This window comes from Anastrepha obliqua, chromosome 4, assembly GCF_027943255.1.
Source record: "Anastrepha obliqua isolate idAnaObli1 chromosome 4, idAnaObli1_1.0, whole genome shotgun sequence".
Lineage (NCBI taxonomy): Eukaryota > Metazoa > Arthropoda > Insecta > Diptera > Tephritidae > Anastrepha > Anastrepha obliqua.
The window spans coordinates 103604836-103623124 of record NC_072895.1 but is presented as its reverse complement, the minus strand read 5'-3'; the positions used below and the strand labels follow the sequence as shown (position 1 = coordinate 103623124).

Below are 18289 nucleotides of genomic sequence, written 5' to 3'. Positions count from 1 at the left end.
TGATGGCACTTCTCTGCTCAATCAAATCAGACATTGTAAAAATCGAAAAATGCACTCTTGGTCGTTTGGTAATATTAGCGTAAATATTATATATTACTGATAATGGCATTCACATAAAAGTTGGCCCAGATGTTATTAACAGTGCTGCCAACTCATGAAAAAATTAACTAGAGCGAAATTTTAATCCCGCGAAGTTTGACAAATAAATTCACCTTACTTTTTGCCCACAGTTGTACGTTCGGTAGAGACGACATTAAGCCATTAGGCAAGACTGGCATTATTTCGCTCACAAGTTGCCGAGCCAATAACAATAGACTGATTTTTCACATACACCGGTTAAGTCTGCCTACTGAGATGGATTGTTCACTTTACCTTGAATGATGAGACGTCCGAGTATATTTTTTATAAAGGTCCGGTATTGACTAGACAGTGATTGAAACTCAACTTAACTCCTGTATAATTGAAACTCTAAGTGTTACGAACTCAACTACCGAGGACATTTTAGGATTCATTCGGAAGTTTTTTGAGCTATTTTCAATAACCCAGGTTATATGAAGGTATGTATATGGTACGTGCCCGTAAAGAAAAAGTTCCCAAACTTTATTGTCAAACATCAACATCGTGCTGAAAAATGCGGATTTAACATTTCAACGCGTGTACACCTCGTCTATTATAAATAAGATGGCATCGGTGAGGTAGGCAGCAGCACGATAAAACGCTCTGTCAACAGGGGAACCCCTCAGGGAGGAGTCTTATCCCCTCTGCTGTGGTTACTAGTCGCCAACAACATCCTCACCAAATTTAACCGAAAGGGAATTAAAGTGGTGGCGTACGCGGACGACATAGTGCTTATGGTTTCAGGAATGTTTCCAACCACAATCAGTGAGATTATGGAAGGAGCTCTGGTATTACTCAGCAATTGGGCCACGGACTGTGGTTTAAGTGTAAACCCGAGAAAAACTCAACTGATGCTATTCACCAAGAAAACCAAGGTGCCAAACTTTAATCTCCCAAAACTAAACGGCGTCAGCCTCACGCTAACCAAACAGCCAAAATACCTAGGGGTTATCCTGGACCCCAAACTCAGCTGGAAGTCCAACGTAGAGTACAGGGTAAAGAAAGCGAATATAGCACTTTACACGCGTAAGAGAATGTTGAGAAAAAAATGGGGTATCCAACCAAAATTATCCAACTGGTCCTACACAGCCATTGTAAGGCCAATACTAACATATGCGGCACTAGTTTGGTGGCCTGCAATAGAAAGGAAATACAACAAAACTAAGCTGAACAAGATACAAAGAACAGCGTGTATCTTAACTACAGGAGCGCTTAGCATCAGTCCTACTGAAGCGCTCAATGTACTAACACATCTATTGCCATTAAATTTACACATTAAAACAATAGCTACTTGCAGCGCGGTGAGACTCAGAGACTTAGGAAGCTGGACAACAAGGTCGTACGGTCACAGTAAGATCCTCCTACAGGGACCCCCGCTGCTCAAAAACGGATCAGACTACACAGTCCCCGACCTCAACTTCAAAAAAGGCTTTACGGTACGTTTTCCACCGAGAGCCGAGTGGAGCAAAGGAGAGGTGATTGGAAGACACGATATCGAAATTTACACCGATGGTTCTAAGATGAACTGTGGTGTGGGAGCTGGCTTCCATTCGGACCCACTCAACCTATTTCAATCAATTCGTCTTCCTGATTATGCCACCGTGTTCCAAGCAGAACTTTTAGCGATCAGAGAAACATGCAAATCCCTAGAACTCTACAAGGAAATTGGTTGGTCTTCTCAGACAGTCAAGCAGCTATTAAGGCCTTAGACTCCAACTACATTTCATCCAAACTGGTCCTACAGTGTAGAGAGGAGCTGAAACTGCTCAACCATTTGCTTGAAATTACTCTGATATGCGTTCCCGGTCATAGGAACATACGGGGCAATGAGATAGCGGATGAGCTAGCAAGAAAGGGCTCGCCACTAGACATAGCAGAGGCGGTGGCAGTCTCCACCCCACTGAACCCACTAAAAGCATCCATTGTTCAATACTATCATGCTTTAGCCGAAAGAAGATGGAAGCAAATACCTACATGTATTACAACAAAAAACACATGGCCGTCATGCAAAATCCAAAGGACAAATGACCTGCCAGGATGTTCTCGGCCAAACATTTCACGCATCACTGCAACCCTTACAGGACATTGGAAAGTAAAGGATCATGCAGCTAGACTCAATCTACCCTTCAACCCTATCTGTAGAAGCTGTCAAGCGGAAGGGGCGAAGGAAAATCTTTTCCGTTTCAAATTAAGGAGATCTCAGACATCGAGATAAAGGATTTGCTGCTATACTTGGACCTCACTGAATGGATCAACACACGAGATAGTGGTAGTAAAACGGTGCTGGTCACTAAGAGCATTTCAGTTCAGAAATGTTCAACCACCGCAACAACAACAACAACAACAAGATGGCATAAGTTTATTGGAGTTGGACTTGACTATTTCACAGTAGTGGTAGTCCGAAATTTCATGGTCACTCCCACTACTTATGGGGTAAGCTCTAACCATACACTAATTCATGTATGAGGCTTAGTAAAGCCACTTCACCACCTTCTCAGCACCAATTTTAAATATTTCAGCTGGCGGTATTTTTACCACATCCAAAGCAGAGTCCATCAGTGACACTTCACTAGTAAGTATTTTATTATGGTGGCAGGGCTCCTCCTCTTGGGGAGTGACAAAATGCACCTTGGCTAGTGTTGACCTTAACCGAATTTGTTTGTGCCTAGCAGTACAGCCAACTTTGTTAAGAAGTTCCTGGCTATAAATACCAGGTAGATCTTGCACGCCAAGAAAAATTTGAAGATACGAACGGAAAGTATTAAATAAGGAAGACCCATTACCGACAGAAAATGTTTTTGGGTAGTTATTCGGAGCCGATCACACAATAATAGGAAAATTTGGAGACCATACGAGCTGAAACCGAAAGGCATCGAATTTTTTTTGTTACGTCTATGAAGTAAAAGGGTAAGAATTTTTTTCTACTTATCTTGATGCGATTTGAGAATTTAAGAAATGGGGACCGCGATAACGCAAAGCATAAAATACCGGGCATGAAACAATATAGATACAGTAGGTTCTGCTTTTATGCGGTAGATACGTTCAGCAAGAAACAGCATAAAAAAACAGCATAAAAAAAGTTACTAGTTCTATAGTAAAACTATAGATACGTTTCAAAAGTGCTAAAACCGCATAAATCTGAAATAATGTAATAAAATCGCATAAAAAAGGGCACTAGCCCCATATTATAACTATAGATACGTTCCATAGACTGCATGAATCTGAAATAATTAAATAAAATCGCATAAACAAAATATTGTATTTTTGAAAATGATATCTTTATTTAAGAAACGTCAGAATCGAAAAATAAATTTAAGTCAGAAATAGAATCAGACAATACCCACATGTTGCGCGTTAGTTTAGGATTTGGCGTAAAATCACTTCCGTCACTTGAGGAAATGTACACGTCTGATCTGGATGGTGATGCAGGCGGTTCCATACTTGTAGGGTTAGCATTTCTGATGTAATCTGTGATGAGTTTTTGCTTAGCTGGCTTAGAATCTTGTTTATATGTACAATTCCCGATAGATCGACATGCATTTTGTAATTTAAAAAAAAAACCGTACTATTTCAAAACCGCATAAAAAAAAGCCGCATAAAAACAGAACCTACTGTATATAAAACCGAATAAAACCAATGACATATATGTAACTCCTGCTCTGTATTTGTGGTAATTAGTTGAGTGCTGGTCACTTCTGAAACCATTCAAATATATCGCAAACGGTCGCTGGGGCTGTCTAAGTCTAAGCATCGGAGAGATATGCGAACAATGCTCGGCCTACAAGTACAAAGCTCTTCGCCGTATCGCCATAGTTTATGAAGTTACTGCACTTAGCACTGAAACACGATGCCTACTCACTGGCGCAAACCAAAAATACATTTGAAAATCGGTGAAACCGACAGGCTTTCAATGGCATTCTTCGTGAGTTCATCGTCACTTTCACCAATTTTCCTTCATCAACATCGTAATCAGAGACCTATTACCACCACCAGTTGCAGACAAAGAGCTTCAGCTGCCACAGTTAGACTAGAGACTTCTTCTTGATTGGCGACATAACCGCTGACGCGTTTTGGCGGATTTGGAGGATAGTTCCATGTGTAGAAATTCACGGAATGAGGGAAAGTCCCTGATCGCCATTCACTTGGGAGTGGCCAGGACGATTTTTCGCGCATATGGCCCAAGCAGCCCACAACTTCGGAGCTTCGCCCAAGTGTAGCTTCCGAACATCCGTTCAAGAGCGAGTTATTGTAAGAAAGCGAAGCAGCCCAGTATATCTGGTTTTGCGCTGAGTTTGGGACCCGCCACGTAAAAATCCTCCGCCCCAATGAAAAAGAAAGCCTCGCATGAGAACTATTTACTGCCACAATATTACGTGCTGAATATTGTAGCAGGCTGAACTCCTAACCTAATCAGAATTGATGCCCACATACCCAGCATGTGTCACCAGCCATATCATTACTTGGTCCTTTAAACCGACTAATCTAACACATTTTCCCTTTTTTATGACTTAGACGAAACAGCAATGCTTTGATAAGGTTCTCCAACAACAACTCGATACATTCACCGATCCTTACTCCATACCACACGGTCTAACTAAACATCAACATGGCTCAAAATGTCATCATTTTCTACACTTTTTGAAAATTTTGTGGTATTTGGAGAGATAAGGACAAGATCCCAGAGCGGCATGCCAATCAGCTATGAGCCTGAGTGTGTCCCATAGTGAAAAACCGCTACAACCTAACCTAACTTAACATGGATATGCATATGCTGCCGGAAGGATGGGAGAATTAAGTGCTTGAAATTTTCTTTATGGTATGCAATAAATGATTTGAATGAATAGCCTCCATTTGTGGTGGCGCGCTTTAGTATCGCCATAAAACTTTAAAATTACTCACTCACTTCAATTGCGTCTCCTTCGGCGCGCAGTTTATTTAAAAGGCTTTGCTTCCTTCACAATTAGCGTCATTTCAAGGCATCGTCAATTCGGTTAAACAACATCGATACCAAAAGAATGTTTTACATATCCAACACATCCGTTTCGCTGTTGCGTCCAGCCATCAGAGCTGAAGAAAACCAACCTGCCAGTGGCACAGTGCCACAGCTAGTGAGCGTCATATTCCTAATTAAAGTGATACGTGCGCTTTACGACGTGTACCGTTTTAAAAACTTTATTCTCTACATAAGTGAAGAACTTGAGGTCAACTCGGTGTACGCAGTTGAGTTTTTCGCAAATCTTTTCGGTGGTCTCCCCTTTGCACCATTGATAATTATAACCAGCGGCAATAAAACGGATCCAACGCTTTATCACATAGATGTTCTTATCAGCAGACCTTCGCTTAGTCTGGTATTCTCGACGGGACCGAACGACACAGTTATGGCACTGGCAACGGAAAGCATGAAACGTGTACATATTTTTAAAACTATTTTTATACTTTTTCCTATGCTGCAGACGGATGCGATCTACGACACTACCGAAAATTATAGCCTTTTCTGGGAGTCTGTAAATAAGATGTGTGCATGGATCTGGCGTGAACAATTTCTCTACACTATTTTGTTAACTATCGGCGATAATATCTATACACTCGATCCATATCCAAATCTGAAAATCGTGAACAAAACTGGTAACTGGCATGTGGCAGACTTTTTCATTGATTACTACCACGACTTCAAAGGTTATGTGCTGAAAACCGTAATCCATTATGATCTGCCGCGTATATTTGATCGTCGCTATGAACAAAATAATCTTCTAATTAGCGGCACCTCTGGTAAACTTTTTACAACATTTACGAAGTCCATTAATGTCACGCTAGTTGATTACACGGTGATGAGCTCACCTTACGAGCCAATCGAAATGGGTGAGGTAATCGATCTTATCGCGAATAGAACCATCGAGTTCAGTCCACACTCACTAACGGCACTCTTTGATGTCGATTATGTGGGCAGAAGCTATCCGATCGGCATCAATGATTGGTGCATTATGGTACCATTATACAACAGGTCTGCCGAACATCTTTATTTACAACACAGTTTTCAATATTACACTTGGCTGCTTGTCCTGTTCGCTGTTATCTACATATCCTTCGCGCTGTGGCTATGCACCCCCAAGCGTCCCAGGGAATACAGCAGCGCTTTGCTGCAGGCAATTTGCTCAATGCTTAACATCGCGCACTCAACGTTCTTCAATACACCGAATCTGAATCTTCGCATGCGTTTTATTTTCTTCTGTCTCTCTGTGATTGGCTCTATAACCTCCAACTGGTATATCACAAAGATCGCTAGCTATCTAATGACTTCATTACCTTCACCACAAATCGTTACCGTAGACGATGTAATACGTGCTAATTTGCGTATCAAAGTATTTGACTATGAATATGAACGTTTGAAGTCCATGCCTGCGCAATATCCGCAACGTTTTCTACAACAACTGGACATTGTCGATAAACAATTCATGGACCAGCATCGCGATACGCTGAACACTAGTTTTGGTTATAGCATACAATCTGATCGCTGGGAGTTTCTCGATATGCAGCAACAGTTCTTGCGACAACCACTCTTTCGGCGTTCGGACATCTGTGTGGGTCCATTCCATCATGTGTTCCCCTTGTATACCGATTCACATCTTAATCTGCCTCTTACATACTTCATCATGTATGCTTCGCAGTCCGGTTTCCTGATCTATTGGCGAAAAAAGGCTTTTACTGATGCCATACGTTTGAAATTGGTGAAAATCATTTTGATACATGAGGAGCCAAGGCCGTTGTCCTTAAGTTTTCTCCTACCGATTTGGTATGTGTGGGGCTTGGGACTCACAATCGCGTTCATATTTTTCATCTGTGAACTGAAGGGTATATCTCTATCGAGACTTAAAAGTGAAGGTGGGCTTATATAAGGCATGAGAGCTTGGAACTTTACGGCGGATATTAAAAGTTATTTTATTAGAGGCTCGAAATACACGCTAAGCTATAGACTTTTCCTAATATTTATATTTATATTAGCTTTCAAATAAACATTGAGCTGCACAAAGAAAGTAAACTTCTCTTACTATACACCGGTTAGGCGTTCTTTGATTTCTATTTTTTAGCACTCATCACAAGAGCTTCGTTGGATTGGAATCCCCAAAGGAGTCGCAGACGCGGAAGACGAGCCAATAACTGGAGGCGACAGTTGGATGCAGAAGCGCAGATAGCAGGCTATTCGTGGAGACAAATAAATCAAATTATAATCTACTTTTGAGGCCCTATGTTCCACCTAGGAACGACGAGATAATATATATGACCCAATATTTATTGCCTTCTCTGACATTTAAACTCACGCGGAGCATCTCAGATGAGCACTTATCTGCTTAGTAGTTCAGTTAATGCGAATGGTCTGGTGGTGAACGAGGACAAAACGAAGTATCTCCTGTCTTCAAACAAACAGTCGGCGCACTCGCGTATCGGAACCCACGTCACTGTAGACAGTTATAATTTCGAGGTTGTAAAAGACTTCGTCTATTTAGGAACCAGCATTAACACCGATAACAATGTCAGCCTTGAAATCCAACGTAGAATCTCTCTTGCCAACAAGTGCTACTTTGGACTAAGTAGGCAACTGAGCAGTAAAGTCCTCTCTCGACGAACAAAACTAACACTCTACAAGACTCTCATCATGCCCGTCCTAATGTAAGGCGCAGAAGCTTGGACGATGACAACATCCGATGAAGCGACGCTTGGAGTGTTCGAGAAAAAGATTCTGCGTAAGATTTTTGGACCTTTGCACGTTGGCAACGGCGAATATCGCAGACGATGGAACGATGAGCTGTATGAGCTTTACGACGACATAGACATAGCGCAGCGAATAAAGATCCAGCGGCTAAGTTGGCTGGGTCATATCGTCCGAATGGATACAAACGCTCCGGCTTTGAAAGTATTCGATGCGGTACCAGCTGGTGGTAGCAGAGGAAGAGGGCGGCCTCCTCTGCGTTGGAAAGATCAGGTGGAGAAAGACTTGGCTTCACTTGGTGTGTCCAACTGGCGCCGGTTAGCACGAGAAAGAAACGACTGGCGCGCTTTGTTAAACTCGGCCAAAATCGCGTAAGCGGTTATAGCGCCAATTAAGAAGAAGAAGTTCAGTTAATACGAATATACTCACAACTCTAAACAAATAAATTTTCTTTTTAGAATATTTTTTTTTATTCGCTGTGCAGCCACGTTAGATGTATGGTAGCCACCGAAGCCGTGCACGCCATTCGGCTTATCCCGAACTCGATCTCCATAGTATTTTCAGATAGCGACTCACTCTGTACAGACAAATGTAAGCTTCTGAGGGAGGTGTTGTCATGAAAAAGACTCTCATGAATACAATTTGCCATTTGCAAGACGTTCTGAAAGTGTATTTCGGGGAAATACAAAGATACACACTGTTTTCCAGTTTGCAGCACATCTGCTCTTTTCGATTGTTTATTCCACTTACTTCCAACTCAGGTAGGTAGGTGAAACTGTTGACTCTGGCACTCCCTAAGTAGCACTAAAGTACCGTTTTGAACACATTACAAGACCTCCAACAAGAAGATATCTATAGCTAGCGAGAGCTGTTGATATAATGGAGAAGATTGATGGGGTTTAGGTTGACGCAGGCTATCGAAGAAAGGAGCGCGCAGTGACCTTACTCGTCCAGCTGCCAAACCCGGACATTTACAGAGAAAATGCTCAAAAGTCTCCTTTCTTCTTTAAAGGTTCACACAGCTTCTGCAAGGTGGATTAAAAGGTAAGCCTAGCTTTTCCGCGTTTGTGCCGATCGTCCCAGCTATGAGTTTGGAAATTGAAAGGCGAGAAGCCCCAGGACCTTCTGAGTTCTCCGTCTATTGTATTGGGGCCAAATGTTTTTCGCAATAGCACATGAAGAAATGTAACTCTATTTTTTTCTATGCTATCCTAAGAAATAAGTTGTGCAATTCCCCTTTAAAAACAGTCAGAGACATGCCGATGGCCGGGTAGGAGAGACTAATTTATTCTTCTTCATTCTTTGAGACTAATTCTGGCAAGCTCATCAGCAATTTCTTTTCCCTCTATATACTCATTTCCTGGAACCCAGATCAGAGAAATGTTACTTCCAATTCAACTGAAGTTAAATTATAACTTAGACTTCGGTCATTCAAAATCTTCACCATTCCATATTTTAATAAATAGCTTCAGCTCCTTCAGGTAGACTTTTGACTCTTTTCAAATTACGAACCAAAGTAGTATGTTTACGCAGGATATTGAAGATCTGGTGGCCCAACACCATAAGTAACAACGATCTATACGAGAGATGCAAAGTCCAACCGGTAGCTCTCATGATAAAACTGCGAAAGGGGAAAGTGGATTGGGCATACGCTTCGCAGTTTTCGCTGTTAGAGGATCAACTCAAATATTAACTCAAAGAACTTTTCAAATAAAGTTTTGTGATCTCGAGGCACCTGAACTAACCCTACTTTTTTAGAAATATTAATATCACTCTTCTCGAGTCTAAAAACATATCTCAACTACTTTGTTTAGTCAACTGCATACAAAGAACCCCGAGATCTACCCATCTGTAAAAAATGTTCTTTCTCAAGCTTTTCACTAGCTAAGTTATAAGAGACTTTTATCTATATCTCTACTCGTATAAGATCTTTCCAAGCAAATGAAAACTTCTCCATAAATATTATTGTATTATTATTTTATTGTTACAATTAATTTCTCAGAAAAATTTCACCAAGCTAATGTACGGCCCGACGATATAACAGCAAGTTGCGTTAATATATGCAGTTGATGTTTGGTAGTTACAGTTAGCACTTTGTAGCTTTAAGGCTGCTTAAAACCATCTTGATTGCTTTGCATTGAACGCTGTTCTACTTTCTCCTCTCCTCTGTGCTTTATCAATGTTTCACTTCCAGACGTACCTCGTATCTCTATAAGAAACACACAGAATGCTAAGCTCAGACCGCCAATCAATAAAATCCAAGCTGCGTAAAGCGTATACAAGTTCAAAGCTTTGAAAGGCAACACATTATTCACCAACTTCACATAGCCTTCCTTCAATGCATCGTTGAAGTCCGAGGTCAGCCAGTAAATATCCAATCCAGCCATTTGGACATCCAGTATTAAGTGCGCTAGAGGTTGTTCCAAATGTGAATCCAAACGCATTGGATAGCTTATGCATGGACTGCCCAAACATATTTTCGAAAAACGATTGATGGGTTTATTAGAATATTGTTCTTGTAAGGAGAGGAAACGCCAACGCTCCTCAGTAACCGGATATGCATAGGAATTGTTGGACTTCAGTAGATGCGCCATTTGTACGCTCGAATTCGCACCTTTTATAAGCTTCGTCACTTTGGGTACGAGCTCGGGTGGCACCTGTTCTAAAACCATGTCGATCTCATGAAACTTGGTTAAGATGGGCAACTGCGCCTCGATCAACGACTCGAATGTATCCAATTGTTCACCCACCAGTATGGTGGTGTAGAAGCTGCTCAACAAGTTATTGTACCAGCTGGTGAGTAGGAACCCGAAAAGCGCCAGCTGTAAATAGACCACCAAGTATCGCAGTGATGGCGTCTGCTGGCTTTGATAGGTCGAAGGCAAAAACATCACTTGTGCTATGCTCTCGAGAAATGTGCGCGATAGCTTTGTAAGAAATGGAGCATCGCCAGGTACACAAGGACTGGTCCACACAAGCGCCACCGAGATATAGGCCACTGCGATGCATATAACAATCCAGCTGTCCCATTTGAGCGGACGTAGCGGATAAAAACAGCGTGGAATCTCATTTTGCACTGGCACTATGAGGCAGCATTCCAACTTGAATATCGGATAACTCATAATGCCCTGATGTTCACCAATGCTCGTATACGGATGCAGGGAAATCTCGAGCTCCTGCTTTGCTAGTTGTTGCACTATTGTGCTCATATTAACGCTGTTCATAATGTCGTGAACCTCATTAAGATTGCTGATGCGCAGCGTAATATTCATGCGACGCATAAAACTTATGAATATCTGATAGGCAAAGCCGCGTATATGCTGATTGCCTACAAAGAAGATGCGCGGCAAATCATTTTCGGCCGGCGTTGAGATCGTATAGCCCTGCAGATCGGTGGGTGCGGGCGGAAAGAGATCGGCGCTCCGATTCGACACACGAAAAACCTGCAAATGCGGGAATGGCGAATAGCGGTAAATTGTGTGGTTGTGGAGTAGTATGGCGTGCAGGAACTGTAGTTGCCAGAGTTTGGCGAACATCTCCATGGGTTCAAGCTTTACCGTCGTAGCAACTACAACCACTTTAGTTGCGCGTAATTTGCGCAAACGCTGATCGACAACGCGCCAAATGCGGTCGCTAGGCGTATCACATAAAACCACGCTCAACGCATCGTTTGCTATGTGATGACGTAACGTATTGCTGGGTGGTGTTGAGTTGTCAGCGGCAGTGAAGATATAACGCGCGGCCAAGAGGCGTCTATCCAAGCTGTCAACTATAGTCATGAACGCAGTGTGGTGTTTATCTTCAGCGCCTATGAAAATCGGTACGTTTGAAATGCGATGATGGCGTAGTGTGCGCAATAAAACCTCGTCGAAAATCATGGCGTGCTCGGTTGTGTTGAAGGCAGTGCTGGCGCGCAACAGCAAAGTGTAGACAAGCCCAAGTATCAAATGCAATGTCAACATCCTGCAGGACGACTAATGGCTGCTCAACAGGCAACTGGAGTTATATACCGAATTGCTAGGCTGTACCTTCATTCACAAGCCTATCCACATACATATGTACATACATATCTATAAACGAGTATGTGCTCAATGTAATGAGCTTATTAAATAAATTAAGCTGATTTGTCGCAATTAAGTTTAATCAATCAACGCTCAACTCATTCGGTAATTTTCATATTGTTGATGCTAATAAAATTGCATTTCCACTGGCGTATAATCCAAATGCTATTCTCTAACTGCCAATGAAAATTTGTAATTTTTATTCTGACTGTCTTAGGAATATTTTCTAACTTTGTAGTAGAGACGCATTCATTTCGATAAAATAAAGTTTGAAACCTAAGTAAACTGTCTTATTTACCTGCATATAAATATTTGTCAACATTAAATCATTTACTCTAAGAAAACAAAGGCTAACATAGAAAAGAAATTCAAGGCTAACTAGTGCTCCTGCAAAATGTCTTTTTACGAGGGGTGCCTTTTATATTTCGGGATTTGGCAACCCTGGTGTTGCAATCTGGCAACTGACAGCTGTATCGCAAAGTTTGACATTTTTTGGCTTTTACGTACTCAGAACGTTTTGAAATACCAGCGCTATTTGTGTTGTTTACAATAACTTAAAAGATTCATCTCGGTCCAAAAATGGAATTAAATCGTGAACATTTTCGTGCGATTATTTTTTACAACCTTCGACGTGGATTAACTCAGCAACATTGCATGGATGAACTTAATTCATTTTTTGCCGATGAAACTCCATCAAGGACCAGTGTTTATCGATGGTATGGTGAATTCAATCGTGGTCGTAGTTCACTCCAAGACGAATTTCGTGAAGGTCGTCCAAAATCAGTTGTTGTTCCGAAAACCATTGATGCTGTGCGCGAACTGATATTGCAAGATCGTCATGTGACCTATCGTGAGATTGAGACAATCTTAGGCATTAGTGGGACCAGCATACATTCAATATTGCATAAACATTTGACTTTCAAAAAAATTTGTTCGCGTTGGATCCCACACAATTTGTCAATCGCTCAAAAAAAGGCTCGTGTCGATTGGTCGAAGGAAATGCTCAAAAAATACGATCGCGGGAGCTTCGAAACACGTCTATGAAATCGTGACAGGTGATGAATCATGGATTTACGCGTATGAGCCCGAAAGTAAACAGCAGTCGACTGTATGGGTGTTTCAAGATGAGCCAAATCCAACAAAAGTTGTTCGCGCACGAAGGACTTCCAAGCCTGTTTTTTCGGAAAAACTGGACATGTCGCAACCGTACCACTAGAACAACGCAGAACAGTAAATTCTGAGTGGTACACAACCATTTGTTTGCCAATTGTCTTCCAAGAAATTAGGAAAACCAATCGCCAAAGACGGATCACTCTTCACCAGGACAATGCGAGCTCTCACACATCGACCCAAACAACTGCATTTTTGAGCACCCGAAACGTCGAATTAATGGGTCATCCGCCGTATAGTCCTGACTTGGCACCGAATGACTTCTTTTTATTCCCGTACGTAAAAAACAAACTGAGAGATCAACGTTTTTCGACACCTGAAGAGGCGGTTGCGGCATTCAGAATGCATGTTTTGGAGGTACCTCATTCAGAGTGGCAAAAGTGCTTCGACAATTGGTTCAAACGCATGCAAAAGTGTTCTTCTTCTTCATGGAGAATATTTTGAAAAACAATGATGATTAAAATTTGTTTTTGTTCTTTAATCCCGACATATAAAAGGCACCCCTCGTACAAGCTGTACTGCCTGTGGTGCCATCAGTGTGTCGGGTAGATTTTGAAATTATGCCTCCTTTGGACAGCTTTTTTAAAACCTTTGGTTAGGCTCCCGGGTCTGTCCTTTTTTCGTCCTGTTCGAGGATCCTTTTAAAAAGAAAATTAAATTTTAGATAGAAAAGTTTGTGGGTGCCCAACAGAAGGTTAAGGAAAAAATACATTTTCAGGTTTTCTTGTGTGTTAATAAACATACGAGGTCTGTTAGAAAAGTATCCGACTTTGTTTTTTATTTCTAACACCTGACAAATTTGAATTACGCGCGCTTGCATAAGCAGACCTGTAACCTACCTGCACATGTGTGAATTTTTTCCCGCCTGTCGCTATCATCAGTTGCTGTCAAGCAGTTGAAGATTTATAATTTTTGCAAATGGCGTCATACGGAAATCATAATTGACACTTGTGAACAAGACAACTGATGGATGCAAACAAGTAGGTAATGAAGCGCGTAAAGGTCCTAGTAAAGATTTACATCATTCAAAATAATTTTTTGTAGTGAAACTTCTTAGGCATCGATGGACAAGCGAGAATGGAGAGGAAACTTTCAAGGTCATGCAACGTTTTGGGCATTTTCGTTCCGCGAGAGAGAGAAAATATATAACATAGAGAAAAAGGAGAGAGAGAGCTATACCTTATATATATTCTAGATACACTTTAGGCTATTTTTCCTGAGTTTTTCCTTGTGGTTGCTAATTTCTAATGAGAAATAACACTGACTACTTTTTGGCGCTTGTTTGTTGGTGCAAACTTATAAGAAATATATTTTTAGTGCCTACTTTTTGGCGTTCAATTTCCTTGGTGCCTACTGTTTGGGGCGTTTTTTGTGCCAACTTTTTGGCGCTTATTTCTGTTCCCTGGCTAGTGCTTGTGCGTACTATAAGGTGCTATCCATTACGGCGTCGGATTTATTGGTATTGCCATTGCTGCGGTCCTGGAGTCGCTACGGTTGTGCGGGTTATAAGCGCTCGGAGTAGTGTGCGTTGTTGCCACGGTTTGTGTCCGGCGTTTACCTACACCGGCCGACCCTACTCCGTTTTTTGTAAATTTTGTCTATTTGTGTTCTCTGCAAATGTTGTGAATTTATTCAGATATATATTCTGTCTTTCTCTCTCATTCTCACTCGGGTATCTCCCTCTTTCTTTGAAAGTTTCACTTCTAGTATGTGTACTACGCTACACGCACTTTTTTTATGATTTTAAGTTATTCAAAAACAAATTTGCGAATATGTAAGTAATATATACTTGTACATGGGTCAAGCGCGACGCGAATTTATAAACATTTAGACTACTCAAAAGGGGAATCATATATCATATTAAAGAAGATATGCGACTAGCTGACATTACAGCAATTTTCAGAGCAAGATGCAGTTTACTAAAGCTAACTGCAACCAAAAGTATGTAAATACCCAGAAAATTTGCATCCTCTGCAATTTAAACGAGGAAGAAGATATGCAGTACTTCTTTTGAAGGTGCCCGGTACTGAAGGAGATCAGAACAAAATACCTAAACGCAGCGAAACTAAATGAAGCAGAAGTAATACATATACGAGGTGTGTTCAAAAAGTACCGCGAATTTTGTGTTTTTTTCAAAAACTATTTATTTATTCATTACAATCTATTTTGTCCCCTTCAAAGTAATCCACACCTCGAAGCACTTCAAAAAATCTTTTTTTTTCTTGTTCAGCTCCTCCTTCGATGCCGTCTTTATCTCGCCAATCGCAGCGTAGCGTCGTCTTTTCATGGGTCTCCTCAGTTTAGGGAATAAGAAAAAGTCACAGGGGGCTAGATCTGGGAAATGCGGTGGCTGTGGCATCATTAGTAAGTTGTTTTTGGTGTGAGCAGGGCCGTTATCGTGATGCAAGAGCCAATTTTTGTTCTTCCACAAATCCGGACGTTTCTGGCGGATTGCTTAGCGCAAATTGCGCATAACTTGCAGGTAATATTCCTTATTGACCGTTTTACCCTGTGGCAAGAACTCATGATGCACAACGCCCCTGCAATCGAAGAAAACGGTAAGCAAAACTTTTACATTCGACCGAACTTGGCGCGCTTTTTTCGGTCTTGGTGCATGCGGCAGCTTCCATTGAGATGATTGAGCTTTGGTTTCCACGTCATAACCATAAACCCACGATTCGTCACCAGTTAAGACCCTCTGGAGCAAATTTGACAGAGTCCAACATCTCATTAGCAATGTTCATGCGATAGTGCTTTTGGTCGAAATTGAGCAGCTTTAGTACGAATTTCGCGGCGACCCGTCTCATGCCCAAATCATTGAAAAAAATCGAAGGCCAGGAGCCAATCGATATCTCTAGGTCCTCAGCAACTTCTCTAACGGTGATTCGACGATTGGCCAATACCATTTTCTTCACTTCGTCAATTTTTTCGTCTGTTGTTGAAGTGCTCGGAGAGCACTTTATTTCATTTTTCACACAAAATTTGATACAGGTTCTTTGATCCATCTTTTTGAATAGGTAAAAACCGAAGACAAGCCGAAACATTAACTGAACATTCAAAATGGCCGAACTCGTCGGCATGAGTGAGAGACATGAGTACCAACATATCGCCACAAAAAAATCGAAATTCGAATATACGTAACCTGCGAAAATTCAAAATTCGCGATACTTTTTGAACACACCTCTTACTTAATGGCCACAATTTGAAAAAAACTTGTTTTATATACTCAGCCTTACGCTATAGAGAATTTCTTATTGCAGAGTTTAATTTTTGAGCTGTGACAGACAACATTGTTATTGCCACAAATTTATTATTTCTTACTTTATGTATTTATATATAATATTTAAATGAATTATTGTATAAATTATTGAAATGTAAGATGTAATATTTATAAATAAGTAAAGAATTACTATTACTACTACTTGTTCATGGGCTTGTGTATGTGTTTTCGTTTAAAATTTAAGTTACCTGCATTTTAAACACTGAAATTTGAAGTGCCTACATTGCGGTGAATAATATTTATTTACATAGTGCATGTACATATGTATGTACGTATGTATGTTTATTCGCAAATGCATATCTGCATATTTATGTATGTCTTTATGTGTACATACAAGTATTTACGGGTGAGTGCATTATTTCCGTAACATACAAGCAAGTGTTTTGCGTGCGATTCCTTGATTTGCTATCGTAAAAATATACTTTTATCTTTTTTTTTTAAATTTTCCCTCCTCTTGGCTCTTCATTTGCTTACTCATTGTTGGTGTACGCTATTTACAGCAGCGGTCGACTCATACCTGCATACAAACATATGTATATAGCAACCACATAGCCGGTGGTAAGTGAACAAATTCCAAAAAAAATTATTTCTTTTCTTTTTTCTCTTACCATTCACTGCTTAACGGCACTCATGAAATGCGCTCCCAGTTCTTCTCTATCCCCAATCAAATGCTTATCGCTGCTGTGTGCTCATTTAAACGCACATGGTGCTTTTTGTTGTTATAGTAGTTGTTTTTTGTTATTTGCGTTGAATCAACTTTGTTCATTTGTTGATTTGTTTATGTGTTTATGTGGTGTTTGTAGTGTTTGTGTTACAAAATATGGTGGCGTGACGACAAGCTTTCAATAGCCGTGATCGTCTAGTGGTTAGGACCCTACGTTGTGGCCGTAGTAACCCAGTTTCGAATCCTGGTCACGGCAATACTCCTTGCGCAGGAGTATTGTCACGGATGAAGGCGTTTTTTTTCCTCTAAATTTTTTTAGTGTTATTTAATTAATAATTAAATTTAGATGGATTATTTATTTACATACATACATATATTACATATGTGCATATGTACATGCCTATGTGCATATGTACATGCCATATGTATGTATATGGAAAAAAATGTTTTAAATACACCTATAGCAAAATACTTCAAATGTACCCGCCCAATTTTGATTAAATTTGACAAAATTTGAAAAAAAAAATCAAAAAAAATTTAATTTACTTCAATAAAAAAAAGGGAGCGTGTCATTATTCTGCATTACAAAATTCTGGGTGACAGAATTCTGTACATTGCAAAAAAATTCTGCTTTTTAAAATTCTGCTTTTTTAAAATTCTGCTTTCTAAAATTCTGCTTTTTTAAAATTCTGCATGTTTAATGCGAAAAATTCTGCTTTATTCAAGTTTTGTGATTTTCGTCATACAAGAAGTAACAAAATAAATATTTATTCCATAAATATACATACATATGTATATGTTTAAGCGATAACAATATTTTAGTTTAGCCAATTACAATATTTTTTGGAATTCTTTTTAAATATGTAGTGTGACTTAATTCATTTCTTTTCTTAATAATTCTTCGCAGCTGTTCGTTTTTTTTAGAAGAGTTCTACGCAAAAATACTGTGGATTGCGTAGCCGGAGTTGGACTGATGAGGGTTATTTTTTTGAAGCGTGGCCGAAGGCCGCCCACGCGTAAAAGAGTTCTACGCAAAAATACGGTGGATTGCGTAGCCGGAGTTGGACTGATGAGGGTTATTTTTTTGAAGCGTGGCCGAAGGCCGCCCACGCGTAAAGGAGTTCTACGCAAAAATACGGTGGATTGCGTAGCCGGAGTTATACTGATGAGGGTTATTTTTTTGAAGCGCGGCCGAAGGCCGCCCACGCGGAAAGAAGTTCTACGCAAAAATACTGTGGATTCTATCGAAACTGAAGAAAAAATTATTATTATAATTATTTTTTTTTTATTTA

General features: G+C 40.4%; 2 protein-coding genes across 2 annotated transcripts; one reads left to right on the top strand and one right to left on the bottom strand.

The window, feature by feature from the left end:
* The first annotated feature begins 5132 nt into the window (after nucleotides 1-5132).
* On the top strand, nucleotides 5133-7010 carry LOC129244314 (uncharacterized). The gene has a single exon (XM_054881931.1). It carries the CDS (start codon nucleotides 5133-5135, stop codon nucleotides 7008-7010), a length of 1878 nt encoding a protein of 625 aa, XP_054737906.1.
* A 2914-nt stretch (nucleotides 7011-9924) lies between these two features.
* Nucleotides 9925-11784, bottom strand: LOC129244312 (uncharacterized). The gene has a single exon (XM_054881930.1). It carries the CDS (start codon nucleotides 11782-11784, stop codon nucleotides 9925-9927), a length of 1860 nt encoding a protein of 619 aa, XP_054737905.1.
* Between the last annotated feature and the right edge of the window lie 6505 nt (nucleotides 11785-18289).